Here is a 27,600-nt window from a genome sequence, read left to right on the forward strand (position 1 = left end):
GATCTCTGTGTGTTTGAGGCCAGCCTGGTCCATATAGGGAGTTCTAGGCCAGCTAAGGCTACATAGTAAGAGCCTGTCTCAAATATAAGTATATATATTTATATGTATCTCAAATATAAATATGAAGTGGAATAAGGTAGGAAAGACCAATTATTAAATACTGATTTATTTAGTGGTTTACTTAAAAGAACAATTGTACTGCCTACCTGCCAAGCATGACTTCACTTCCTGCCTGGAAGAGAATGACCTGGAGGAATAGCGGAAACAATAGGTCATCGCCCTTAACAATCTGCTGACTGCCAAGTATGCTTCTGTCAAATCCTTGCTTGCCTGTCCCACCTTGTGATCTTTAGAGTATAAAACGATAATGTAAACTGGACTTTCAGGAGCCATCCTGGCTTTGGTCCACCGGTGACGTCTCCTCTCTTCCACTCTCCTTGGTGACACAAGCGCTTGTTCCGGAAAACTTCCTGCAACATCTACATGAGTTATGTTTCTTCGTTTCACTCCCAGAAGCTGAATATTCTCATATACAAGTACCAACGTCCAATCGCATGTACCCCTTCAGTCTTTCAGCAGATATTTGTTGAGGGCGTTCGTGTGTTTTAGCCCTGCATTGAAAGGTCTGGGTAAGCCGGTCTTTGCGCAAAATAGTCTGGCCGCTGTTATAGAAGGGATGAGGTTGTGACCGTTTCGTTTCCAGTTCTTGTGGGTTGTTTGTTTGCTTGTTTGGTGTGTGTGTGTGAGAGAGAGAGAGAGAGACAGAGACAGAGACAGAGACAGAGACAGAGAAAAGACAGAGAGAGAGACAGACAGAGACAGACAGAGTCAGACAGAGAGAGAGAGAGAGATAAGGTCTCCCTATATATAGCCCAGGTTGGGCTATATTCAAACTCCTCATTCTTCAGCCACCACTGCTTGAATGATACAACTGCAGCGTGCACTACCACCCCTCTCTTATCCACCAATTCTTACCCCCTCTACATAGCACAGTACTTGGAACATAGAAGAAACTCTAAAAATATATTGCTGGTTGGCTGGCTAAATTCCTTTTCCTATGGTGAGCAGTGGAATGTTGTGAATCCTTGTACAAATAGGCACTTGCTTCATAATGAGCACTGGGAAAGAGTTCATTTCTGAAGAAAGGTGGGGACGAGGTGTGTGAGTCATCTTCAACAGACACTTTTCTCTTGGACCAGTGAGTGGGTAAAAGACATGCCACCAAGCCCGATGCTCTGAACTTGATTCTTGGAACCCATATGGTAGAAGGGGAGAGCCAACTCTCAAAGGGCGTCCTTTGACCTCCACAGGTACACCACGGTAAGCACACAAACACAAACACACATAACACACAAATAAATACATGTAATTATTTATATGTATGCATATGTAACGTATATGCATATAAACATTTCACTATTTCACTCTTTCTATGAAGAAGAGTATACCGGTACTTGATCATAGATCATAAAAGTGTTCTATACAGTTTTTAGGAACCATAAATAGCCTTCTCTGGTGTCATTTTTTTTCTTTTTCAAAAATTTTTATGTATCTATTACCCGAACAGCCAATTCACTCAATTTAGAGCAGGTGAAAAAACAAGTCAGATTCCCAATTTAAACATGACCTATTCTCCAGGGTAAAGATTTTCAGCTCCATCTGGTGAGACTGATGGATGACCATGACTCATGGATGAGCATACACAGTCAGTTCCATTATGTGTGAATCCCTCCAGACTGAGCGTGATTCTCCTTCAGTGTCCTGGAGCTGTAACTGATATTGTGAAGATTTCAATCTGTGTGGGGAATGGGGTGATTTTGTTTTTTGGCTTTTGGAGACAGGGTTTCTCTGTGTAGTTTTGGTACCTGTCCTGGATCTCACTCTGTAGACCAGGCTGGCCTTGAACTCACAGAGATCCGCCTGGCTCTGCCTCCTTAGTGCTGGGACTAAAGGTGTGCGCCACCGCTGCTGTGATTTTGTTTTTATTTCTTGGCTGGGAATCATTTGATTTTGAAAGTTTTGTGGGATGGCATGGTGAGAGATGGAGTCAGGAGTTAGAGGCACGGTGGCAGAGGCAAGGAGAGGAGGCCTTTTTGTGTGAGTTTAAAACTATTATTTGTGTGTGTGTGTGTGTGTATTTGTGTGGTGTGGTGTGTAGGAGCACATTCTACCACATGGATGGTGTGTGTGTGTGTGTGTGTGTGTGTGTGTGTGTGTAGGAGCACATTCCACTACATGGATGTTGTTATAACATGGATGTGGAGGTCAGAGGACAACTTGTGGGAGTTGTTTCTCTCCTGCCATCATGTGGGTTTTGGGGACCAAACTCAAGTTGTCAGGTTTGATGTCAAACGCTTTTTCCTGTTCACCTCTCAACAGCCTGGTGATGAATATTTTAAATAAAAACAAAAACAAAAACACAAAAACCAACCAACCAAAACAAACAACCAAAACCCCCAACAACAACAACAACATATGTACTTATCCTCAAAGGTAAACCTGAAGACCGTGTAGAGAAGTGACATCATTTTGTCCAGTAACACCGCCCCACCCCCCACCCCTCCCCGCCCCAGAAAACAGGACACTAAACCTTGAGGAGGCAGATAGTGCTGTCCCTTATCACTCTACTTACTGGTGTCAGGCCTGGAGATCATGGTGGCAATGCTGCTGAGTAGGAAGTCCTTGGTGAAGGGGATATATTGCTATATGATGGCAACAGGCAGTAGGACTGTGAATGGGCAGAGTGCCAGAAGGCTTAGCGCCACCAGCTCAGCTCCATTGTTGCCAGACCAGAGGGCCTGCCCCTTCTCATCTTGATCTGGGTTAATGGCATCTCAATTTTACCTGCCTCCCAACTTAGAAGTCTTGGTGTTATTCTCACCTCCTTTCTCTCACCCCCCACATACAGTCAGCTGCCAAATCTTGCTGCTTCTAATTTTAAAATGTCACTTGATTCTGTCTCTCTCAAATCCTATGCTATTTCCTTAAAATAGGCCTTCATCATATCCTCTTTGGACTGTTATCATAGCAATCCTATCATCTGTTCCTCTGATAACAGATTCCCCCATCCAGGCCTTCCACGTTGCCACTGTATATCACCAAGAACAAAGCCTTTGAAGTCATCCCCCCCTCCCCTCCATAAAAGCACCTATTGTCCTCTTGCCCCTGGCATTCAAACCCTATAGCTTGTTTCAAAGCTTAAACACCTTGGCTTTAATCTACCTTTTGTGCCATGGATCCTGTTCTACTTTCACATTCTCCATATGCATTCCAGATTCCTGTAGCCTCCTATGATCATATGTCTTTCATGTAATCTTGTACTTTCATGAGTCTGTATACATTTTTTTTTAATTTACAAACTGTAAGGCCATTTGTTCAAGTTTATTAACTAGCTAGCTCTTACACTTGAATTAACCCATAATTCTTATTTATGTTGAGCCACGTGGCTTGGTACCTTTTCCCAGTTCTGCCTTCACATCTTGCTTCTCATGGCGGCTGCTGGCAGCGTCTCCTCACTCAGCCTTCCACTTCCCAGCATTCTCCTTTCTCTTTGTCCTGCCTATACTTCCTGCCTGGCTACTGCCCAATCAGTGCTTTATTTATTAACCAATCAGAGCAACACATTCATAGCATACAGGTATCCACAGCAACATTCCAGTGATATCTACAAAATATTTCCTTAAGTTGTCAGGCCTTTAATTCCAGTCACTTGCAAGGCTGGAGCAGGCAGACCACAAGTTTAAGTAACTTGGAACTTATCTCTAAAATATTTAAATGGGGGGCTGGAGATAGCTCAGAGGTTAAAAGTGTGCACTGCTTTCCTGAGGACTCAGGTTCAGTTCCTTAGGCCCACATTTGGTAGCTCAGAACTCTAGCTCCAGCAGATCTGATGCCACTGGCCTCTTTGGACATCTGTACTGACATGCACATGCTCCCACACATTGTTCGGTGCTGTGTTAGTTGTTCTTAGACAGGGCTTCACCATGTAGCACATGCTGGTCTCAATATTACAAACCACCTAGCACTGCCTCCTGAATGGTGTGACCTTAGATAGTCTCACTGTGGTTTTGTGTGGTCTGCTATCATATCAAAACAGTAAGATGGGAAGTTTAGCATGCACATGAACAGAGTGTCTCTTGTTTATGTGCCGGAAACCTTTGTTCTCAGAACTTTGCAATGAGTCGGATGCTGTGGTCTGTGTACTGTGTTAGTTATAAATGGTTTACAGCCAATAAATGCATAAGCTAAAGTGTTTATTCTGAGTATCTGCATATGAGGAGTGGAGGGGAAAGATCTAAAAAATTTAAAGCATTCAATTTTATTATATTTTTGATCTGTATATATTTTTAAAAAGCCATTTCATTCTCTTTTCTCCATCTTCATTTTCTTGAATTCCCACATTTACTCAAACCAAGTTTAAGCACCATGAAGCCTTGCTGTATTCTTCCCAGGCTACAGGGCATTCAATTCCTTTTGTTCCATGTTTTATAGCTGCTACAGCTTTTACAGTATATTTATGTTTTATTCATATGTTTGTATTGAACAGTAGACAGTAAGCGTTTTGTTACTCTTGGGAGAAACCAAGAAATATTGGTAAATGAGTACAATGTTGTTTTCCTCCCCAAATGCTTTGTTTCACTCTCTTCCTGTCTTCCTACTACAACCTTAAAATACAATCCATTCTAACTCCGTGTCTTCTAGATTGATTATCCAGAGCAATACTTTTCAATAAGGTAGCCATTATTCACCTGTGGCTGTTGAACATTTGAAGTTTGGTTATAGGAATGAGCTGCCAGTATAAAAACTACATGATACATGTTGTATATTGATGACAATGTGAAAACCAGGATTAAAACATCTCTATAATTTTCTGTAGTTCTTACATGTTGAAATGATATTTTGGATACATTGATGTTAGAATGTGCTGTTAAAATGAATACCTGAATATCAGGGTTAATTTTTTCCTTCTATTTTTAGGTGTAGCTACAGAAACGTTTAACACTGTGTGTGCAGTATGAATTTTATATCCATTGGCCCCTTCAGTCCATCCTATGGGTCGTTCACTGGTGGTGAGCCTGCTTTCTGCTGTCTGAATACTTACAGAACTAGGCGAGTTTTCAGAGGGCAGAGTGGGGACATCAAAAACAGTGTTTCTTAACTGGTTTTTGCTGGACTAACTTTCCCAAAAGGCCCTTTTGATGGTGCTGCTCTCTAAACTGTAGATTCAGTTGCCAACTGTGTTGAGATAGGATTGTTTTGCCTGGCTGCCCAAGTCTTCCACCATCTTACTGAACTTGACTTACCCAACCTTGTCTCCCGCTCCACCCTTCATGCTGCCCCTGTGCTCCTCTGTGTTTCCCAAGCTACTGGAGTTTTTGTGTATGCATCTCTTCTTTAATGCTTCCCTCCCTAGGAACCAGAGTCACTTTTCATTCTGTTTATTGGAACATTCTGAGGTCCTCCTTGTTATTTTTTCAGAACTGTGCGGCTTAAGCTTTGATTTGCTTAAATGCTGAGCATCTTTGTTACAGGTCGTTAAGATCTGGGAAGGATCTTTCCAGGTACTTGGCCTCTTGTTCAAGAATGAAGTAAAAGCCTACAGAAAAATTGTAAAAGTAGCAAGGGAATTTAAAAGCCAAACAAGAGAAAAGACCAAATACAGAACAAGAGAGCAGCAGGCTGTGTGAGTGAGTGAGGATGCTCTAATTAGTATGTGGGACTTTCTTTTATGGGGTTTGAGAAGAGGAGGAGTTTGGTTACTAGGAATGTAGTTTATGTAGCCATTTACTAACTGCATGTGTCCCTTCCCATAATGCATCAAATTTTAATAATATGTACGCCCAATTATGCACAGGCATAAGATGATAAATAAGAGGGTCTTCCTAAAAGCTCACTTGGGGACACATTTTGCCTTATTACACATGCACACAAAACTTGTTCAGCCTGGATGGCTCCCTGCCCATACCCAGACATAACTGGGAATATACTTGAACAGAAACTATCCAAATATGATGGTTGTCTGGGGAGGAGCAACTTCTCCTTTGATCAGTGTGGAGTGTGCTCTCAGCTTGATGCAGGTGGGCAGGGTCCCTAGGTTGCTACAGGTTATTGGGTTCACTGTTCAGAGAATGATGAGTGCATATTATGTTCAGGTAAGACTCCTAGGCTGCCTTTTAGAGGAGGGACATACATAAATAGGACATTCACATCACACTCTCTCTGAAAGGCTCAAGAACCATTATGAAAGGTTGTGAAAGGACTGTAAGAGGCAGAAATAGGAGAGGACCAGAGCAAACCACTGGGCATGACGGGACCAATACACCCACAAACTCAGAGCAGCTGTGGTTGCCTGTAAAAAGTCAGCCAATAGTCTGGCATGGTGGGTGGGAGGGGCTTGTGGACCCCACCCCTACCTGATTAGCTATTGACAGTTGATAGCTGCTGAAGGATGGAGAATTAGTTTTCATTAAGGATGTGGTCCACCATGCTCTAGTGAATAGCCCCACAGCCATGAGTATATGGGCAGTATGAAAAAAAAAAAGATTTGGTGAGTTTTACAAAAACAAAACAAAACAAAACACACACACACACACACACACACACACACAAACACAACCAGAGGATAGTAAGTTAGAGGTTGATTTGAGAGGAGTTAGAAGAGGAGTAGGGGGCAAATATGATAAAAATATGTTGTCTATATGAAATTCTTAAAAATTAATAACTTTTTTTTTTTTTTTTAAAGAAGAGCGATATACATATAGCCTGAGTCAAGTGGAGTCCCAGATTGCTGAACTACATTCCCTGTGTTGCCTGGCTCATCTTGTTGCCATATTGTGGTAACTTGAATGAGAATGTCTCCCATAGGCTCAGATGTTCAAATAATTGGTCCCCAGTTAGTGACACTGTTTGGGTAAATTTAGGAGGTGTGGCCTCGCTTGAGGAAGTTTGTCCCTCAGGCTAGGTTTTGAGTTTTAAAAGCATCTATTAGTTCCCAGTGTGTTCTTTCTGTTTCCTGGTTGCACTCCCAAGATGTGAGCCCTCGGCTTCTGCTCCACATGCCAAGTCTGCTGCTTGCCGCCAGCCACAATTGACTCCTATCCCTCTGGAATCTTAAGCCCCAGAGGGTTAGGGAGAGTGTAACACTGAGAATCCTGCTTATTGCCAGTTTTAGCATCTCTCCTACCCCAGGCCAAGGCTATGTTTTATTCTGCTTACATAAACCCAATATAGTATTGCTAATATTAATCCACAGCAAGCCAAATCATTCCAACTGTTTCACTGAGTTCAAACCCAGTGAACCCGATGGGTTGTAAACAGAATATCTTCTCTTTTAGCGGACTTTTCTTTTTCTTTTTGGTTTTTCTGTGACAGGGTTTCTCCGTGCAGCTTTGCAGCCTGTCCTGAAACTCTCTCTCTACACCAAGCTGGCCTCGAACTCACAGAGATCCATCTGGCTCTGCCTCCCGAGTGCTGGATTAAAGGCCAATGCCACCAACGCCAAGCTCAGCTCCTGTTGACTCTTTATCATTGTAGGAGGGCTATGGGACCCTTATCAGAATATCCAACCACCCTTCAATCATTTATATGCGATTCTGTCCTACTTGCAGCTGGTCTTGGGGAGGGCCTAGAGGATATAGTTATGGGGAAATGAAAGGAGGTAGTTCCATGCCATGGAGAATCCATTATCCCTGCTGGGTGAAGATCTTCCCGTGTGGCTACTCTGAGGTCAACTATGCTCCCATAGCCCTTACATCACTCTGTAAGTTTAAGTCTAACAAGCTCATTGGTTCCCCTGGGTGAACTTTGGTTGAATTTGTACCCAAGTTAGTCTTTGGGACCTTAGGAGAAGAAATAGACTTTATGTAATTTTCTCCCAGGGAAGGAATCCTAGCAGCGCACAGTTTCTTGCTGAAGTGACAGCCCTTTAATATTTCGCCTCTTGATCACTTTTCCTCTTCTTAGATGGGGTTTGTTGCCTGGTTTTAACTCTTCCACTGGTAGCATACCCACGTGACTTGACTCTTTTGTCTCATTTATCTGTATACGACGACGCTATCAATACCACTGAATGTGTTCGGGGTTAAATGAGCGAATAGTTAATGCCAGAGTCAGCCCCAGCATGTCACTACTAGGTTACTACTTTTCCCTAAAATGTAAGACACATTTAGCCCCACTTCATTCCATGCGTACCCCTGGGTTCTAGAATACTGTTTCCAAACCTGCCGATGCACAAACATGGGATCCATCTCTGCATATATACCCAACAGTACTTTAATTTGAGCATTTCCGGTGTTGTGTAGGCAAAAGCAAAGGCCGGGAAACAAATGATTAAGTCGCCTCCCGGCAGAAAGGCTTCCATTTCCAGGTTTTCAAGCGACCATCACGCCTCAAGAGTGGGAAGGAACCTCGCCCCGGCTAGCGCCAGCCGGCTTCTGGAAATCACCTTGGGACAGACCCCCCCCTCGCCGCACGCCAGGCAGCTCGGCGCATGCGCGGCGCCCGCCGCTCCGTCCTCCCGGAAGTCGCGGCTCTTTCCGCCCCGCCCCTTGCCGGCTGGGGCGGAGCGTGCGGCGGGCCGGGCGAGGAGGCGGGACACGTCGGCGCTGCCACGGCCGCCGCCGCCGCCGCCCCTCCTCCGGTTCCAGCCGCCGCCGCCGCCGCCGCTGCCGCTGCCGCTGCTTCCTGGGCCGAGTCCGTCCCGCGGCCCCAGCGGCGCCAGGTGCCTTCGCCCGCCCGGGCTCCGCCAGCGCCGCCTCCGCCCGCGTCCCGGCCCGGCCGCCCCGCCGCCGCCGCCGCCGCCGCCATGGCGACACGCTCCTGCCGGGAGAAGGCTCAGAAGCTGAACGAGCAGCACCAGCTCATCCTGTCCAAACTGCTGAGGGAGGAGGACAACAAGTACTGCGCCGACTGCGAGGCCAAAGGTAGCGCGCGGCTTGGTGGCCGCTCGGCCCCCCGGGCCTCCCGCGGCCGTGACCTTCCCACCCTCCGCGGCGGCGGCGCCTCCTCCTCCTCTTCCTCCTCCTCCTCCTCCTCCGCGCCGGCCCTGACCGGAGGGCGAGCGGCCGCTTTCGAGCCTCCGGCTCGGACGGAGGTCGCGCCGGCGGCGGCTGTGCCTCAGCCAGCCTCCGGCTTCCCGAGCCGGCGGCGTCGCCGCGATGCTGCCACCGCCTCGGGGCGCCGGCTGGGTGGTGCTGCTGCTGCTGAGGGCTGGGGGAGCCCTCCTGCCTCAGCCTCAGCTGCTCCGCGGGGTGGAGCCGCCCCTGAGGTCCCTGTCCCCTTCGCGACCCTCCCGCGTGACTACGGCCACCCTTTCCCCTGGGCCGCGTCCCAGGTGGAGCCCTACCTGCCTGCCCACCTGACAGCTTTTGCACAGGGCGTTTGCTTCTGTTTTTTTTTTTTTTTTTTTTTTTTTGGGGGGGGGGGAGAAAAAAAAAAGGACAGTGTCTGGAAATTTCACTGCCCAACCTAATCGGGAAAGGCTCTCCATTATTTGTATATATTATGTATAACCTAGACACACATCTGTTTACTCTGGATGTTACAGTGAAGAGGAGTTTGATTGCTTGTGTCGCGTGGACAGTGGGCTGTGTTCATGAAGAGTTTGGTCGTTAGGTCCTCCCAGACGACCCATTGGAGAATATGTGGACACTGGTCTGTCTGCTTTGTAAACGGGGAAGGTGCGTTTTAAAGATACAGAGATGAGGAAAAAACAACAAAACAAAAACCACCACCAACACTAATTTTAGTTCAGTTGGAGGGCTTCTGCTCGAGCCTTTGAAATAGATACACTATTTTTAGCGGATATGTTTTGTTTGGAGATGTGATTTATTTTTAATGTCTTGTAAGTAATATCATGGAGAGGCGTGTTGCAGATTAAAAAAGCCAAGCCTCATATGTAGTTAGGAAACTATTATACGTACATTTATTTGATTATTTTCTGTGAAATAGGTGGTTGCTCAAAGCAGAGATTGTCTTTGGGAATGCTGCTTAAGATTTCTGCATTATTTAACATACTTTTCTTGAGGTTTTACTGTTTTCTCTCAACACTGTGCAGAAGAGTCCATTGTAGGCTGGGTGGTGGTTGAGTAAATTGAGTCTCATAGCGTCAACATTATCTCTCTGTCATAAAAGCTACTGGCTTACTGGAAGAGAATCACTTATACATACTTTAATTAGAAATTTTATGAAGCACTTTACAATATTATAGTAACTTGACTGAGTCAGCTGTATAGTTATCCTATGTAATCGTTAGGCAAGACATTTAAAAGGAAAGGCATGCCTGATTTTTGTGGTAACATTGCTTGCTTGATACTTGGTTCTGAATATGGTTATTTGGAAACACTGTTCTGTATTGAAGCTCAGTTACTTGCTTGTCTTTTTACTCCTAAAACACTCAACAGTGGGTTTTCAGAAACTGAAAAAAAAGGGGCTAGAGTTAGTGTACATTTTATCATCTTGAGTCAGAACATAGTTAAGATGCTGGTAAACGTGAAAACTGTTCTTAAAAAGGAAGTAATTCAGGGCTGGAGAGAGGACTGTTGGTTAAGAACACTGGCTGCTCTTCCAGAGGACCTGGGTTGGATTCCCATTGCCCACATGGCAGCTCACGCTGTAACTCCAGTTACAGGGGATCCTGTGCCCTCTTCTGGTCCCTGTAGCCAGCAGGCATGCAGGTGGTGCACAGACACATGAAGATCCATACTCGTTTTTAAAAAATTAACTAAGTCAGTAATTTCCTTTTGTGTATAGGAGTAATTTTAAAGTTTCTAATTTCTTTCTCCAAAACAGTATTGCAGAAAATCAGATTTTCACTAAATGTATTAATAGTTTTTCATTTACTGTTTTTGAGAGGTGGAAGGAAAACAGTCATATTCTTTAATTAGGTTAAGAAGTTTTACTTCTGAAGAGTAGGCAACATTTGTTTTGATCATTGCTGTGTAACTACTGAAGTCAATCCATATATGTTGAATGAACAGCTTTATATTTTGGTCTTGTTTCATCACACACATTTCTTTTTTCTTGAGAAGTGGAGAAAGTGGGATAGACTTGTATCAAGAGCTCAAGGGTGCAACTTGAAGGTCATGAAATCTGTTGTCATGATTTAGAAAGATTATTGTTTTTTTCTACTAAATCTAGAATAATGCCAAAACATTTTTGTAAATTATTTCATTGTTTTATCTTGATACTTCAGGAAATATTCATAGGTACAACAATTTCTTATCTTAATTAGGCTCGATATTGTGTGTGTGTGTGTGTGTGTGCGCGCGCGCGCGCGCGCGCACTAATGGCTGCACTGTGGGATCAGACACCAGTGATTTCTACATGGTAGGCAAGTATTTTACCACTGCTACATCTCTGGCTTTTTTTTCTCTTCTTCCTTTTTTTGTAATGGGTTATATGTAGTCCTGGTTGACCTGAGTCTCATGATTTTCCTATCTGCCTCCTGAGAATGCATTGCTACACACTGTATAACTTTAAATATATTTTTGTAAAGTTTTTGTGCCTTTGTTATGGGTGAGCTAATTATGGCATATTCTTATAGTAGAATTCTTGGCTTTTTGTATGATTTTTGAATCTGTTATATATGCCAATAACTATAATAAATGTAGGTTAAGTTCTGATTAAATGTACTCATGAAAGACATGAGGATCTTACAGATCAGTTAGGTTCCATTCTGTATATCTGTATTTTTTGTATCAATGCTCGTCTCACTGAATAGTAATTGCATTGAACTTTTACTCTGTCTTAAAACTATTTCCTAGTTAATTCTGCTTTTTTACTTTTAAAGACCTTTCCCCATTATTCTTTGAGAACATGTACCTAAACTAAAGCTTAGGGTTAATGGTTGCCCTGTTCTGTTGCCTCCTGATAATTAGCGGAGGAATGCCAGTTGGATTTTGCCATTTTCTTAGTCACTAGCTTGTATTTCCTGAACTGACAGTATTAGTAAGGCAGGAGAACATGATGGCACAGGTGCTGGCTAGTTCCTGCTCTTGCCTCTGTTCTTCAATGCATTGTACAACGGCGAGTAAGAACTGCCAGGTGGAGCTGCACATTTCTGGCTGTCTTTGTGACTCTGTAGGAGTTTAAAAGCCGTTCTCCTGGTTAGTAATTGATGGCAGTATGGGGCAATGAGGATATGAAGTTCCCTTTGTCATCTTAAATTTAGTTTCAGAATTTAAAACTTCATCCATAAGTAATACTGGTTTTGGTTTTGTAAAATACATTAAAATTGGAATGAAAGTTATTCTCTTGCTCAGTAGAAAGTTATAGGGCAGTCAAGAGGCTCAGGCTTTTGAACCCTGTAGTTTTGTTCAGACTTTGTAGTATCCAGAGGGTAAACTGCTTGTGTAGATCACACACTTCTTTATCTCACATGTCTTAAGGACAGTTAAGCACTGGAGGTTTGGGGGCAGAAACATTTGTAAGACTGAAAAGAGTGTGTTTAAATTCAGAAATGAGTAATTCTGAAAGTGTGCTAAGTGTAAGACTACAGCTATAAGAAGTAACCCTGTTTTCTTTTCTAGCTCTTTCCCCGGGCCTTGACGTTTGCCCATTGGCTCTTCGTGACTCCTAGAGTGTTGCCTTCATGCTTTTGCACCTACTAGTCCTGGTCCACCTCTGAGCCTTCTGCCTTTTTTTTTTTTTCTTTTCCTTGCTCAGCTTCTACTCATCTTTACATTTTGCTTAAATGTCCTTTCCAGGGAAACAGTTCCCCTTCATCCTCCCAGACTGAGTTATGCTTTCATTTATACATTTGAGACATTGCTCTGAATCTTCCTTCCCACAATTATAATTAGAACATTTCTGAAGTAATGATTGGACACTCCATATTTCTGTTGAATTGTAGCTTTGAAGGAGAAGAGATCTTGTTTGTCTTGCTCAAAGTTTCTTCAGCCCTAAGCACAGTGAATGACATTTGGTAGGTAAATGGAACTCAGCAAATACCTTTTGGTTGTATGAATGAATGGAAGAATGAACATGGAGTCAGTGGCAGGAAGCTGGGTGTCTGAATGAGAGTACATCTGTAAAAGGGAGTGGCATTTGTAGTAACCCTACTAATCACAGGAATCTTGTGAGTTAAGGTACAGTGTGCTTTCACTAGGTAGAGCAGGAATTAGAGAACACATCTATATGTATACGCAGGGTACGGTATATGAAAGGTTGAAGTGGTTCCTGTATGCCATTTTATTTTGGTGAGCTGTCTTTAAATATGACCATATTTGATAGTGGCAAATCAGGAAGAATCAGGATGGTAGAAACGGTCGGGGAGTCACTGAGTGGTGATGTTTACTAGTGGCAAAGGACGAGGGTAAGGGCAGTTCATGTAATGCCAGTGGAGGAGCCAGGGTATGGAGCAGGAAACGGAGCCACTGTATCTACTTTTTGTCAGGGCCTTAAGAAATTGTTGGAAAAACTGCAGGAAGTCATACTCAGGAGTCATTTCTGGACTTTCACTTGCAAGACCACACATCTGCCAGTGTTGCCGTTTGCCTGGTTGCCGGGGCTGCTTTTCCCTCTCGCAGTTGGTGACAGGCGGGAGGACTGAGACACTGTCTATTAGACATTTTTGTCAGTTGTCTCTGATGTAGGGTATGGCTGTGCTACACTTGTGCTTTTCATATGCATGGACTTGGCAGAATCTAATCTGTACAGACACCTTGCCTTTTGGGGAGTCTTTTCTCTTTCTAATCTCTTCAGAAAGTAGAAACAGCTGAGCTTGTTTGCTTCTAAGAGCCAGTCCCAAGAGTTAATGGAGGGGGGTGCAGTTAGAGAACATGTTTTAGTGTGTTTGTTATTTTACACTTGTTGGAAAAAACTCTTCTAGAGGAATTTTACTGAAAAGTAAAGTTTACCCTGAGGAGCTGATGTTATGCTTACAGAATTAGTTTATATACATAGAGGTGTGTGATTATAATTCACTTAAAAAAGTTGTCAACCTGAAAGTGTCCTCAGATGCTGAGCTTTAGCCTTAGTGGCTCTGTTGTCCTTAGTGTTCTGCTGATCCTGAGGCTCTCTCTGATGATCATGTGCAGACCCCTCCCTCATCCCCGAGCTGGAGTGGAAACCACTGTTCTCTCTCTGACATATTATTTTAAAATTTGAACTGTATTTTTTGTCTCTTAAAATTTATTTACAATATTCTTTATTGTTAGACACTTCATCAATGGAGAATTACAGTCTGGTAGTTCTGTAAAATGCACACATACATACTATCATAAATATTTATTTACATACACATTCTCTCTCAAAGACACTCTAACATTCTTACATACACACTCTCACACTCTCACACATTCTCGCATTCTTAAACAGTACTTTCTCTCACATACACACTCACACGAATTCTCTCATTTACGTACAGTCTTACATACACACATTCTCTCTCTCTCTCCCCCTGAAGGATTTGAGCCCTTCACACAAACACCATATAATTCAATCCAATTCAAAGAGTTGGAGTCCTAGTTGTCACTAAGGCTGTAAAACGTTTGGTGTTCTAATTATGTAAGTCATAAACTCAAGCTTGCTTCCCTTACTGCGAATGGTACCCCTACTAGTGATCTTTTGCTGAATAGAATCCAGCCATTGTTTCCGTAGTTTTCAGTTTTCCCAGTGATGACCAAAGTAATTTAGAGGGTGTTTTATTTAAGTTGTAATTATTAGAAAAGTTGACTACAGGGCAGTAAAAGTAATCACTGTAAAGAGTTTATTTAACAGATACAAGTTTGCTGGTAGGTCAGGTAAGTGTTTTCTGAGCTATATTACTATATTCTGCTGCAGTCACCAAATATTTGAAGTTTGATACTTTAAAGAAAAGAGTACATAGCTTGAGAGGCTGTGGGGAGGGCCCCCTTATCTGTATCAAATGTGTATGAGGTATGTAGGGCGAGATCACCTAGACAGGAAGCCAGAGAGTGGGAGGATTTAGGTTTGCTCTTATTATAACAGCTCAGGCTTACAGGAACTAATAGGAGCTGGTGAGAACTGCCTTTGAAGTGGAGTACTCCTGGTGAACTAATCACCTGCTATAAGGGTTCATTTCTCTTGTGTGTGTGCATGAGTATGTGGCCGCCAGAGGTGTCATTCTTCAGGAGCCATCTGCTTTGTTTTTTGAGACTGAGATCTGGGGCTTGCAGATTTGGATAGGCAAAGTGAGCTGTAGGGATTCACCTGTCTGCACCTCCTTGGTGCTAAATAAGCACACACCACTATACTAGCTTTTACATGTGTGCTAGAGAATAAATTCAGGTTATTGTGTTTGTGTGAGTGAGCTACCTCCACAGCTCAGAGGGTTCATGTCTTAAAGGGTCCACCACCTCTCACATCATTACACTGAAGACTAATCTTTCAGAACGAATCCTTGATGGTCTTACGACATCCAAAGTGTAGCACACCATTATGAAGATTAAGCACCATGCTAAATACTGTTGTTCCTGCAAAAAAATTTTTTAAGTGTGGTCCATAAGCTAGTTAAAGATGTTAGTAGTCATGAAACTCTTATCAGTTAATGTCAACTATGATAGACAGGCAGATTCATGAGGTGTTTAGAGGTGAGTTAGCTCCAGTGTAACTTGGGTAAAGTTTAGAAAATTGCATATATATTGTACTAATTGTATAATGTTTCTTCTGGAGATACTGTATATACTTTAGTTATGTTACTTAATTCTCAAATCAGCCTTTTGAGGTGCTCCTTTCATCCTATTTACTGATGAACAAATAGTTTAGATCCTAAATAGCTTTACCAATACTATATAGCCAAGAAGTGGTTGAGCCAGGGAAGGGACTTTTTGTTGTTGTTATTAAAAAAAGGTTTGGATGACTACTATATTTCATATCCTTTTTTAGGATCTGGGAGTCAAAGTAGGGAGCAGGTGCATGGAGCTCTAAAGGATCTACTAATCTGCTGGTATGCAGAAAAGTTGCCTGATTGCAAAACCTGGATTTGGGGATGGCCTCACTATGTGAAATAGAGTCTTGCATTGCTCCCAAAATGTTTGTATAAAAACATGGCTTTTGCTGAGTGGTAACACCCCCCCCCCCCCCCCCCCCCCCGCCGTAGTTTTTTATTTGCATATGTAAAGACAGTGTCTCCTTGGCTAGATCTGGTGATGTCTAGTGAGTATGTCTGGTAGGCAGTAGTTCTCAAGTGTTTTTAGAACCCACGGTTACAAACAATAATTGTGTCCAGAGTAATCCCAGAGGAAGAAAACTCCTTGTTTCTGATTACCTGTGTAGTTGTTCCTTAAACCTTTGCCCTTTGCTGATTGTGCTAGCCATCTTTTTTCTGTAATAAATCATAGCAGCATCAAATAGAACTCAGTGTTGAACTCTAGCAAATTGCTGAATCTGAGGGTGATTTTAGAGACCTCTCAACATAATTGGTAATGTATGCGTTCCAGTCTATATCATACAAGATGTGTTAAAATCTTGGCATATTGTGTCTGGCTCTAGAGACTGGTTTGTTAGGAAGAGTACAGTCCAAAGGCTCAGGATAGTAGAAATGTGAACAACAGTTAGGAGATAGAGCCCTAATGTCTGCGCTCTTAACCTTGTAAGTGATGGAATGATGGATAAACCACATTTTTGTTGAAAATTTGTAAGAGACATAAGAGATTATTGAAATGACTGTCATCATCAGAAATATTTCTCCGATTATTGCCAAAGTAGAAAATGTCTTCATTTTCATGTTTATCTTCGTACTTAGTAGTAGAACTGCCGTAACTTTAAAATAGAAGTTTAGCCAACTTGGCCTTTTGTTTGATCACTACCTTTACTTTATAAATTGTTTTAACTGGTAGACAAATGCCTGTCTCCTTTTCTGTTGTCCTTATGACTTGTTTTTGCAGTTATGTTTTTCAGTTAAGTACTTGTCATGTCCCTGGACTTTGTATCCTTACAGTGTGATAGAGTTGAAAGAACACTTGTCTAAGTTAAATTGGCAAAGCTAGATTTGAGTTCAGACTTTGCCTTTGATTTCGTAGTGACCACTTGTCCTGTCCTCTTTTTTCTTCATGGAAAATACTTATTTCTGCTCCTCTGTGGTCTCTGTTCTTCCCTGAAACTACACCTTGTGTAATTAAAACATTCTTGAAGGCTTACATTAATTGAAGTTGAAGCCATGACCAAACTTTTGTACTTAAAAAAAAAAAAAGACAGGGTCTCATGTAGCCCAGATTAGATCTAAACTGTCTGTGTCTTTATACTGTGTGAGTGTGGGTGTGTGAGTGTGCACGTTGTGTGCGCCCATGCATGCATGTGTGCACATGCACTTGAGAGTGAGAGACAGGGAGGGTGGGGAGTGGAGGGTGATGAGGCCAGACAGAGGTGGACATGTTCTGTCTTCTTTAATAGCTTTTCATCTAGTTTTTGGGGCAGGGTATCTCCCTGAGTCTGGAGCTTGCCAGTTGGTTAGACTAGGCTGGCTGAAGCCACAGAGATTCCAGCCCTGGAATCTCAGGCAGCTCTGCCCTGGCCTTTTATGTGGCTGTTGGGGATCTGAACTCATCATGAGAGCATGGCAAGCATTTTTCTCGGACTGAGCCACCTGTCTAGCCCTACGTGTAAAACTTATTTTTACTGAAAATTTGGGTTTTGCTGAGTAAACTTATACCTTGTATTAAATCATTTCAAGCTGTATCATAAAACTTGCAGGGATATTATAAATTGAAGAGTTTCACCCCCTCCCCCGCCCCCTTTTGAAACCGTTTTACTATAATGCTTCCTTGGAGTGGTTAGGGTTCAACAAATCTCTGCTTCTTTCAATTGACTAATAAATCCAATCTCCTTTCCTTTAAAATTTTTTAATTAAAAAAATTTTTTTTCATGGTTTTTTGAAACAGGGTTTCTCTTGTGAAACAGCTCTGACTGTCCCGGAACTCACGTTGTAGGCCAGGCTGGCCTTGAACTCACAGAGATCTATCTGCCTGCCACAGAGATCTGCCTGCCTCTGCTTCCCAAGTGCTAGGAATAAAGGCATGCGCCACCATGCCCGGCTAAACAAAAATGTTTTAAATGATTATTTTTACTTTTTGTATATGAATTCTTTGCCTACATGTAAGTGCACCACATGCACACAGTGTTTATGGAGGGTCAGAAGAGGGGTCAACTCTGCTGGACTTGGAGTTATAGACAGTTGTGAGTTATATGGTTGCTAGGAACTGAACCCAGTATTCTGCAGGAGTACCAAGTGTATTTGAGCCATCTCTCTAGTTCCTTAATCATTGTTTTAATGGCACAAACTTAGTCTGAAGGTATACATTTAGATGAAAAGGTAACTATTTTTGTTTCTTTATGTAGGTGTGTGTGGTGTATGTATGGTAAATGTGCAGGTATCTGCATCTGTGTGGACACAGAAACCACTTGAGACAGGGTTTCTCACGGAACTGGAGGCTTGCTATTTAGGCTGGCCTGATTGGCCAGCAGGGTCCCGGGATCTGCCTGTTTGTCCTGCAGTTTCAAGCATACAGCTATGCCCAGCTTTTTATGTGGGTGCTGGGCTTTTGAGCTCAGGTCCCCTTGTTTGCCAAGCAAGAATCCTTACTGAGCCATCTCCTTAGGTTCCTGAAAGACACCCCCTTTAAAATTATTACTGTGTTGTGTGTGTATGTACCTGTGTATGCCTGTGCTGTGGTGGTGTGTTGTGTGGAGTTCAGAGGATGTTTTACCTGTTGGTTATCTCTTTCCACCTTTACAGAAGTTTGTTGGGTTTGTGGTAATAAATCATTTTGCTACCCTCATCTCCCTTAAAATTTAAGTGTGTGTGTGTGTGTGTGTGTGTGTGTGTGTGTATGTGTGTGTAGGGGCTTGTGTTATGATACGGATGTGAAAGTCAGAGGACAACTCGCACAAGTTGGTTCTCTCCTTCCACTGTCTGTGTCTTGGAATTGAACTCAGGTCATTGGCTTTGGTGGCAAGTGCCTTTATTCTCTGAGTCATCTTTCTGGCCTTGCAAGACCTCTTTTTACTCTTCAATTTGAAGAAAGCATCTATAGGTTAATGTCCAGCCCATGTGTATTTATCAATATCAATATTTTCTACTTGAAGTATTCGAGCTCTGTTTAACTATCATAGCATTTAGCTGCAATATTAGAGAATTTATTTAGAATTTAATTTCATTTACACTTTAAAATATTATTTCACATAAACTTTAAGAAAGCTGTTTAGATCTTGTGCTAGCATTATGTTCACACATGTTGAATGGTAAATGTGAGGATTTTGAGAGCTGCAAGGAAAGAGAATTACAAACTTTGTAGCAAACTCCATAGTCTGTTCTTTCTTCCCACTCATCCAATTTTTAGTCTACATTCTACAAGAGATCCAGGTGGTTGCTTTAGGGGTGATTGATGACACAACTTCCGAGGTCTGATCTTGATCTTCTGCGGAGTGCATAATTCAAAGACCAGTGATGAGCTCAGATCCCAGTTAAAAAGAAACAAGGATTCTGTGGGAAATCATACTCAGGATCATTTTATCTTCTGATACAAGAAAATCCATAGAAATTAGGGTTTAGTTTGATGTTTTTAGTTCATATATTTGTGCTCCTGAAAATTACTTGTGGTTATATCAGAAAACTAGCAGAGCATGTTTATTGATATAAAGTGATCACTGGTACACCCACTTCCTATTAGTTATAGAAAATATTTCTACAAATTATGGGGTTTAAAACAATATAGTGTATCCTGTTATAGTTCTGAAGGTCAAGTCCAAAATTCAAAGCAAGTGTTAGTGGTCCCTTGTTCTATCTGGAAGATTTAGGAGAAATTCTGAAAATTGATTTCCTTTTTCTTGCTTTTTGGCACATGGCCTCTTCCACCTTCAAAGACATCAGCAAGCCATCTTCAACCCCCTCCTTCATTTTCTTACATCATTACACCTTTTAGAACCCTTCTGATTATATTGGGCTTATGTAGATAATCCAGGATAATACTGTCATCACAGTGTCCTTAATTCATTAACAGAGATGATAGAGATTAGTACATGGGCATCTTTGAAGGTCATTATTTTGGCCAAAACAAATGGATTTATGATAAAAAAATGCATACTGAACTTAATTTAGTTTTTGATCTGGGCATTTTGTTATGTTGCCAAGGTTGGATTTGAATTTGTGGTCATTCTTCCTTCAGGTCTTCCAAGTATTGTATTACAGGCATATGCCATGGCACCTGGCTTTTGGACTTAGATTTTTATAAAGGTTCTGCTTTAAATGTATGTAAAAATGGCACAGGACAGTGATGAATAAAGTTAAAACCAGTCATTCTTACTGCAATCACTTAAAAAGTATATGCATTGAGAAAGTTATTTCACACTGTCTTTGCAGTGTGCATATTTATGTAGAAACCTCAAAGAATTTATTATAAAAAGAACCATTAGAACCAAGAATTGAGTTTATTCAAGTTGTAAGAATCAAAATGAATAGAGAAAAATTAACTGTATATACTAGCAACACGTATTTTGAAGTTGAAAATTTCTGTTGATGGTGATATAAAGGATAAAAATCTCAGGATGAATTTATACAATATGTTCAAAGCTTGTTCTCTGAAAATGTAAGAGATTGTTGAGGAAGAATAAACAGATACACACCGTGTTCATGGGTTAGAAAACTTGTGTTTTGAGAATGACAGTTCTAATCTCTAGAGCCAAGATGATCATCCTACTCAAAAAATCATAGTCTTTTTTTCCCTTTGTTTTAGGATTTAACAAATTAATTCTAAAAAAATTTAATGAAATACAAATAACCCTCCTCATAAATACCAAAAAATATTTTGGAAATAAAAAACTCTTGGAGGTCTGACCTCCTAGGTGTTATCAAGATGAGATATTGGTGTCAGGATAGACATAGGTAAGTGATAATCTGGAAGTATACTTACTGTGCTCTGTTAACAGAAGTGACAAGGTAACTCAGTGGGGAAAAAGATTGTCTTTTCACATACTAGCAACAGAATGTACTTTGACCTTTATAACATAATAATTTTTTTTAAAGTTAATTTTTTTTTAAAGATTTATTTATTTATTATGTATACAGTGTTCTGTCTGCACATATGCTTGCAGGCCAGAAGAGGCCACCAGATCTCATTATAGAGGGTTGTGAGCCACCATGTGGTTGCTGGGAATTGAACTCAGGACCTCTGGAAGAAAAGCCAATGCTCTTAACCGCTGAGCCATCTCTCCAGCCCTATAACATAATAAAATTTAAAATGGATCATAAAACAAAATTTGAGACCCAAAACTATAAAACTTTTAGAAGTGAATATGAGAGAAAATCTTTGGGACCTTTATATAAGCAAAGATATTTTGAATAGGATACAAACATACATTCTATAAAGATAAAAGTGTGAAAATGCATTTCATTAAAATTAAAAACTTGCCGGGCGGTGGTTGCACATGCCTTTAATCCCAGCACTCGGGAGGCAGAGCCAGGCGGATCTCTGTGAGTTCGAGGCCAGCCTGGGCTACAGAGTGAGTTCCAGGAAAGGTGCAAAGCTAAACAGAGAAACCCTGTCTCAACCCCCCCCCCCAAAAAAATTAAAACCTTTTTCAAAAGAAAAAAAGGCAAGGCAGACCTAGAGAAAACATAGTATCTGATAAGAATTTTTGCTCTGAATATGTAAAGAAATACTGCAACTTATTAAGAAGAAATAAAAATTTGAATTTGGATATTTATAGAAGTTTTATCATAATAGCGAACCACTAGAAGTAATTCAGATGTCCATTACTTGTTGAATGGATAAAGAAAACACCATGGGGCCAGGCATAGGCATGGCTTTGGTTCTAGTACCAGGAGGCAGAGACAGGTGGATCTCTGTGAGTTTGAGGTCAGCTTGGTAACATAGTGAGATTCAGTCTCAAAACAAAACAAAAACCCACAACTACCACTGCACCACCACCAGCACCAGCACCAGCACCACCAGAAAACCTGAGAAAAACACACAAACAAAAAAGAAAATGCTATATCCATAAAATGGAATAGTGCTTTGCACTACAAAGAAATGACCAGTCATCCAACCAATCCTAAAAACATGCTTAGTGAAGGAATCCTTAAACAAAGAACTTCTAATGTATGGTTTCAATTCTGTAGCACTCTAAAATTTTAGAACACATACAAAGTAGATCAATGGTAGCCAGGCATTTTAAAAACTAAAATACATGTATATATACATTTTTTCCATTTGGTGATGTTAGTAGTTATTAAAGATTTTACAGCAATTTCTTAAGTACTTTGTGAATTTGTAATCTATATTATACTTCTAAAATGGTTTTGTTTGTCCATGAAAATGAATTTAATGGGCTGAGTAAAGATTTTGCAAATTGTTCTTGTTCCTGTTTTTTCTTACTGTTAAAATTTTGCGTGTATGGGTGTTTTGCCTGCATGTATGTTTGTGTACCACATGTGTGCAGTACCTGCAAAAGCCAGAGGAGGGCATTGGATCCCTGGAACTGGAGTTACAGGTGGTTGTGAGCCACCTATGGGTGCTGGGAATCTAACCAGGGCTCTTTCTTAACTGCTGAGCCATCTCTTCAGCACCTAACCAGGAAAATTCCTTGATTGGTACTCCCCCCCCATCAATTAATATATTAATGAGTATTAAACAAGTAAACCAAAAACACATGGAAATCAGTGGTTTAACTTTTTTTTTTTGCTTTTAGGTAGGGTCTCTTGTAGCCCAGGTTGCCCTTGAACTCTCCACAGAATTGAGGATGCCTTTGAGCTCTTTATTCTCCTGCTTCAACTTCCCAAGTGTCCTGGGATTAAAGGTGTGTGTATATCACTGTGTCTGGCTTGTTTTTCTTGGAGGGTTGTGTTATTCATCACATATAGCTCTAAATTTGATTATAGCATCTTTGTATATGACTTTTTTTGTGCTCTAGTTGTGTTTTGTTAGGCAGTATGATGATATATGTGACTGCAAAAGTATAGCCTACAGGTAAGATTGTCATTATTAATGAAAAGATACTATTTACATACTATCAACTCCAAGGGGCCATGGATCTGTACAACTTTTTGATTCTATGTTACTAGAATTTTTGGTGTGAGTTGAAGGCTGGCTTCCCAGGACTTAGAAATCACTATTTTCTAGAAATTTGAAACATGAGAAGTCAACCTGGTACTTTAGTGTAGAGTCCTGCATCTTTGAGCTTCTCTTCTGGATTAGTATGCTGCTTGAAGACAGGACTATTCTTATTTTTATCCTTGACTGTTCTGGAAAGCAGATCATGTGTTTCATAACCATGTACTTGCTATAGCCTCTTTAATATACCAGTGTCTTAGGGAGTTTGAAAAACAAAATTAATTTGTAATGTGTTGTATATGCAAAGAATCCTTCTATTGTAGATTTGTAAAGATTCCTTTATTTTTCATGGCTATTTTGCCAAAGTGAATTATTGCTCTGTTAATAGGCAACTGGGCATTGGATCAAAGGCTTTCCCTTTGATTTGTGACTGTCTTAACTCTAATGTGGCTGAGTAATCAGGCTGTTTTTGAAAACCAGCTGTTCTTAAACCTTCAGAGGAATGAGATCTTGGGGCAAATTGTTTTGCTCCTGACTTGGATAGAGGAGGATGATACAGAGACTCATAGTTCACTGGGGTAGATATATCTCAGAGCAGCAACTAGCTGTAAAAGAACTAAATAGTAAATAACTAAGTGTGTGTGTGTGTGTGTGTGTGTGTGTGTGTGTGTGTGTGTGTGTGTATTATGATATAAAATTTTTTTTGTATCATTCTCACCTAGCTGAGCTTTAGTTTTTTGTAGATCACGAATATTCACATTCAGACTATATTTATAATTCATACCAAATAAGGATCATGAGATGCACAGCAGATCAGTGGCATTTTTATAAATATGTGCCCCCTGAGAGTATTTTAAAGGCAGATTGTAATTATTCTTTATATTAAACCCAGATAATCGAAATTAAAGCTTCTCAAGGGACCCCTTCATAGAAGGTGGCTTTCAAATTTTGTGAGGTTTACCTTTCTCTCCGTATCCGCCCCTCACTCTTGTAATGTCACCCTCTTAAAGCTAAAAAAGAATAAAAATAAGATAAAAAATAAACAAAAGGAAAAAAAAAACCTTTAAGTTTGCTCCTCCGTCTTTCCCGCTTCTCCATTGCCTCTTCATCTTAGTGGCCTTGGGAGCTGCTGTGTATCATGCAGTAGACCCTTTTGTCCAAACAGCTTGCAAATGCTCACTGTGTTATTAGTTGTTGATCAGGTTCAAGGCCTCTGGTGTTGGTATGCTATCAATACTGGACCCCCACTGATATTCCTCTCTGATATCCTGCTGTTGCCCTGTTGTCATGGAGATCCTGCGGCTATGGTTCCTCAGGATCAGCCCCTTCACACACTCCAGCAGGTCATAGATTGGGTAGATGTTGGGGGAGTGCCATCTCCAAGACCTGGATGTGCACCTGAGTGGCAGCTGATTGGTCTGGGCCTCTGGGACCACTCTTCTCAGGTGAGGAGCGGAGTCAGCTCTCCCAGGCTCATGATGAGGAGTGGGGCGAACTTTCCCAAGTGTGGGGGGCCAGCTCTTCTATTAGGGGCAGGGCCAGCTTTCTCATGCAGGTGGGAGTTGGACCCCAGGCATCTGCATTCCTGCGGGTGGGGCTCAGTCAGATTCTTAAAGGAATACAGGAGAAACTTCTCATGCCTCCTGCAGAAGCAGGGGAAAAGGAACCATTCTGAAGTTCTGTACACCAGAACACTCAGTTCTTGATGTTTGTTTTTAGGAGAAACTTTTAACCGAACCTAAATTAATTATACTGAGGAAAAAAAAAAATCCAACTCTACCCTTGTAGCCATACCAGTCTCGCCACTGATGGGACGTCGTGGAAACCTCGCAGAGTACTTGTGAAGTACACAGTCAAGAGACAGACAGCTTGAAGGACTGAGACAGTCTTAAGACTGGAGTATGTTCCCTCTTCCCCCACACCACATTACCAAAGACCTATTTTCAGCAATTCTTTTTACCAGTCATTAAAAAAAGTGAAATGAGAAAAGAAGTTGAGGTACTTGGAAAATGTAGTAATATTACAGGTGTTTGTGAATATAATATTTATACAATATTTCAAGCCGATATGCTTAAAACACATGTATAACTTAACACACAAAGGACTGAATTATAGTGGTCAAGTGGAATAAACTTATCCAATATGTACTAAATTCTTTTAATTTAAAAAGGTCTTACAGAAGAGGATATCAGTCCCAGTTAATACCATAACCAAGTGTGTCTTGGTTTTATTTTTGACATGCTGGAGAGTGAACCTAGGACTTTTGCTCATGGTAAGCAGGGGCACTAAACTATACTCCGAGCTCAGGAACTGAATTTTTAAGGTCACTCCTATTTGGTTGAAGGTTAATTTTTTGTGGCCCTTGACTGTTCCTATGAAGGATAGTTTTCTAATTTAATTTAACATATATATATATATATATATATATATATATATATATATATATTGGATAAAGGATCTCACTATGCAATCTTGGCTGGTCTAGAACTTCCTATGTAGACCAGGCTGTCCTTGAAGTCTTAGACATCACCTACCCTTACCCCCGGATCCTGGGATCAAAGGCATATGCCAACACACCCAGCAGGCTGCTTTTAGAGTTACTATTTCATCTGATTAGTCACATAAATGTGCATGCCCTCTGAAAATATTTAAGGGAGGTTTTAATTACTCTTTTTTAAGCCTAGGGTTAGGATTGCTTTATCAAGTCAAATGTTAAGAAAAAAGTTGGGAGGTTGTACTCGTCAACATTCAGAAAATGTAGAGACACACCAGGTACATGAGATACACTTTTGAGAATAGTGTTTTTTTTTATTTTTTATTTTTTTATTTTATTTTATTTTATTTTTTAAACAGAGCACAGTTATGGGAAATAGAATATGCGCTGAGTGTTAGATTACACTGGAAAGTTTTGTTATGTGTGTTCTCTTGGTTTGCCTTAACTGTTGACTTGACTGTGGTGGTTGGTCTTTGGTCAACTTGGCACAAATCTAGACATATCTCGGAAGAGTGTATTTTAACTGAGAAAACACCTCCATCAGATTGACTGTAGGCAAGTCTGTAGGGTATTTTCCTGATTAATGTTTGATGTGGGAAGGTCCGGCTCACTCGGGTGGTGCCACCCCTGGGCAGATGGTCCTAGGTTGTATAAGAAAGCTGAACAGGGAGCAAGCCAGTAAGCAGTGTTCCTCCAAAGCTTCTGCTTAACTGGTGCTTTGAGTGCCTATTCTGACTTCCTTCAGTGACAGACTGTGATGTGCAAGTGTAAGATGAAATAGATGCTATTTTCCCCCAAGTTGCTCTTGATCATGGTGTTTTATCATAGCAATAGAAACCCTAACTCAGACATTGACACAGCTTACAGTTAATTGAAATAAATCTTCAATTGAGAAATTAGCTTTATCAGATTGGTCTGTGGGGGATTATCTTGAGTGCCTTAATTAATATAAAAGGGTTCAGCCCACCATGGGTGGTGCCATTTCCTGGGTGGTACCAGGTGGTCCTGGGCTCGATAAGAAATCTAGCTAAACATGAGTCTGTGATCGAGCCAGCAAGCAGCATTTCTCCGTGGTTTCTGCTCGAGTTCTTGACTTGATTTCCCTCAGTGATGTACTGTGATCTGGAAATGTTAAGCTAAATAAATCTTCCCCTTCCCTAAGATGTTTTTAGTCAGCATGTTTTATCATAGCACCAGAAAGAAAACTATAACAGGTAGTAGTGACATTTTGGTCTCTTTTTAGAGATTTATAAAATGCAAGGGATTCTTGATATCTGAGATTAAGATATTTCATATGAGATGAAGAAAATGTAAGAAAATAATTATTGTTGAGCCAAGGCAGTAGGTATGTGGGTGTTCAACTATACTGTATATGTAATATATGAACTTTTATATAATCTTGTGCTGAATCACTTTTTAAATATAGATCAGCCATTCTGAACATATTGACAGTGTAAACATGAAACTCAAAATTTTAAGATACCATTAAATGATTGATAAGACAATATGCCTAAGGAGTAATTAATGCTTGCTTTTTGACTATGTTAAGCCCTAATCATTTTAGGATGCTGTGTCAGGAAAAGTATTATTAGGAAGTACTGTGGTATTTGTCAAAACACTTTAAATTGTAGTAATTAGTGTTCTTCTAATTTTATTTTGCCATCATCCTCTTTTTAAAGAAGATAACAAAGATTGTATCATGAAAGTATACCAGAGCCTCTGTGGCTTATCGCTACTGTGGGTTTTGTTCAGGGTTACTTAAAGAAGAACAGCTCCACTTCCTTACCTGCAGATTTTGCATCCATGGATCTAACCAACTGCAGATAAGAGATACTTCTTTTTTAAAAAACGATGTGCTAAACATGTATAGACTTAATTTTTATTATTAGTCTGTAAGCAATGCAGTATAATAAATAACTGTGGATGACTTTGTATGGTATGGAGTCTAAGTAATTTAGAAATAATTTGAAGGATACATGAGACTATGAGAACTGTATGCAAATACTATGCCATTGCCATTCATAGATTGTAACATCTACTGTGGGGAAGAAGGGAAGTTTAGAATCTGACCCTGGTGGATACATTTCACAGATACTTTCT

General features: G+C 40.9%; 1 protein-coding gene across 4 annotated transcripts in view; it reads left to right on the top strand.

Annotated features, from left to right (window-relative positions):
- The first annotated feature begins 8,771 nt into the window (after nucleotides 1-8,771).
- Smap1 (small ArfGAP 1) overlaps nucleotides 8,772-27,600 on the top strand; it is a 108,248-nt gene continuing 89,419 nt past the window's right edge. For all 4 annotated transcript variants that reach the window (XR_009383444.1, XM_059281462.1, XM_059281463.1 and 1 more), the window contains exon 1: nucleotides 8,772-8,921. Coding sequence is in view for 3 of the 4 variants with exons in the window: in XM_059281462.1 (XP_059137445.1) it covers nucleotides 8,804-8,921 (118 nt within the window). In the remaining variant the exon portion in view is untranslated. The remainder of the gene's footprint in view (nucleotides 8,922-27,600) is intronic.

The sequence above is a fragment of the Peromyscus eremicus genome, chromosome 16_21, assembly GCF_949786415.1.
Source record: "Peromyscus eremicus chromosome 16_21, PerEre_H2_v1, whole genome shotgun sequence".
NCBI classification, from domain to species: domain Eukaryota; kingdom Metazoa; phylum Chordata; class Mammalia; order Rodentia; family Cricetidae; genus Peromyscus; species Peromyscus eremicus.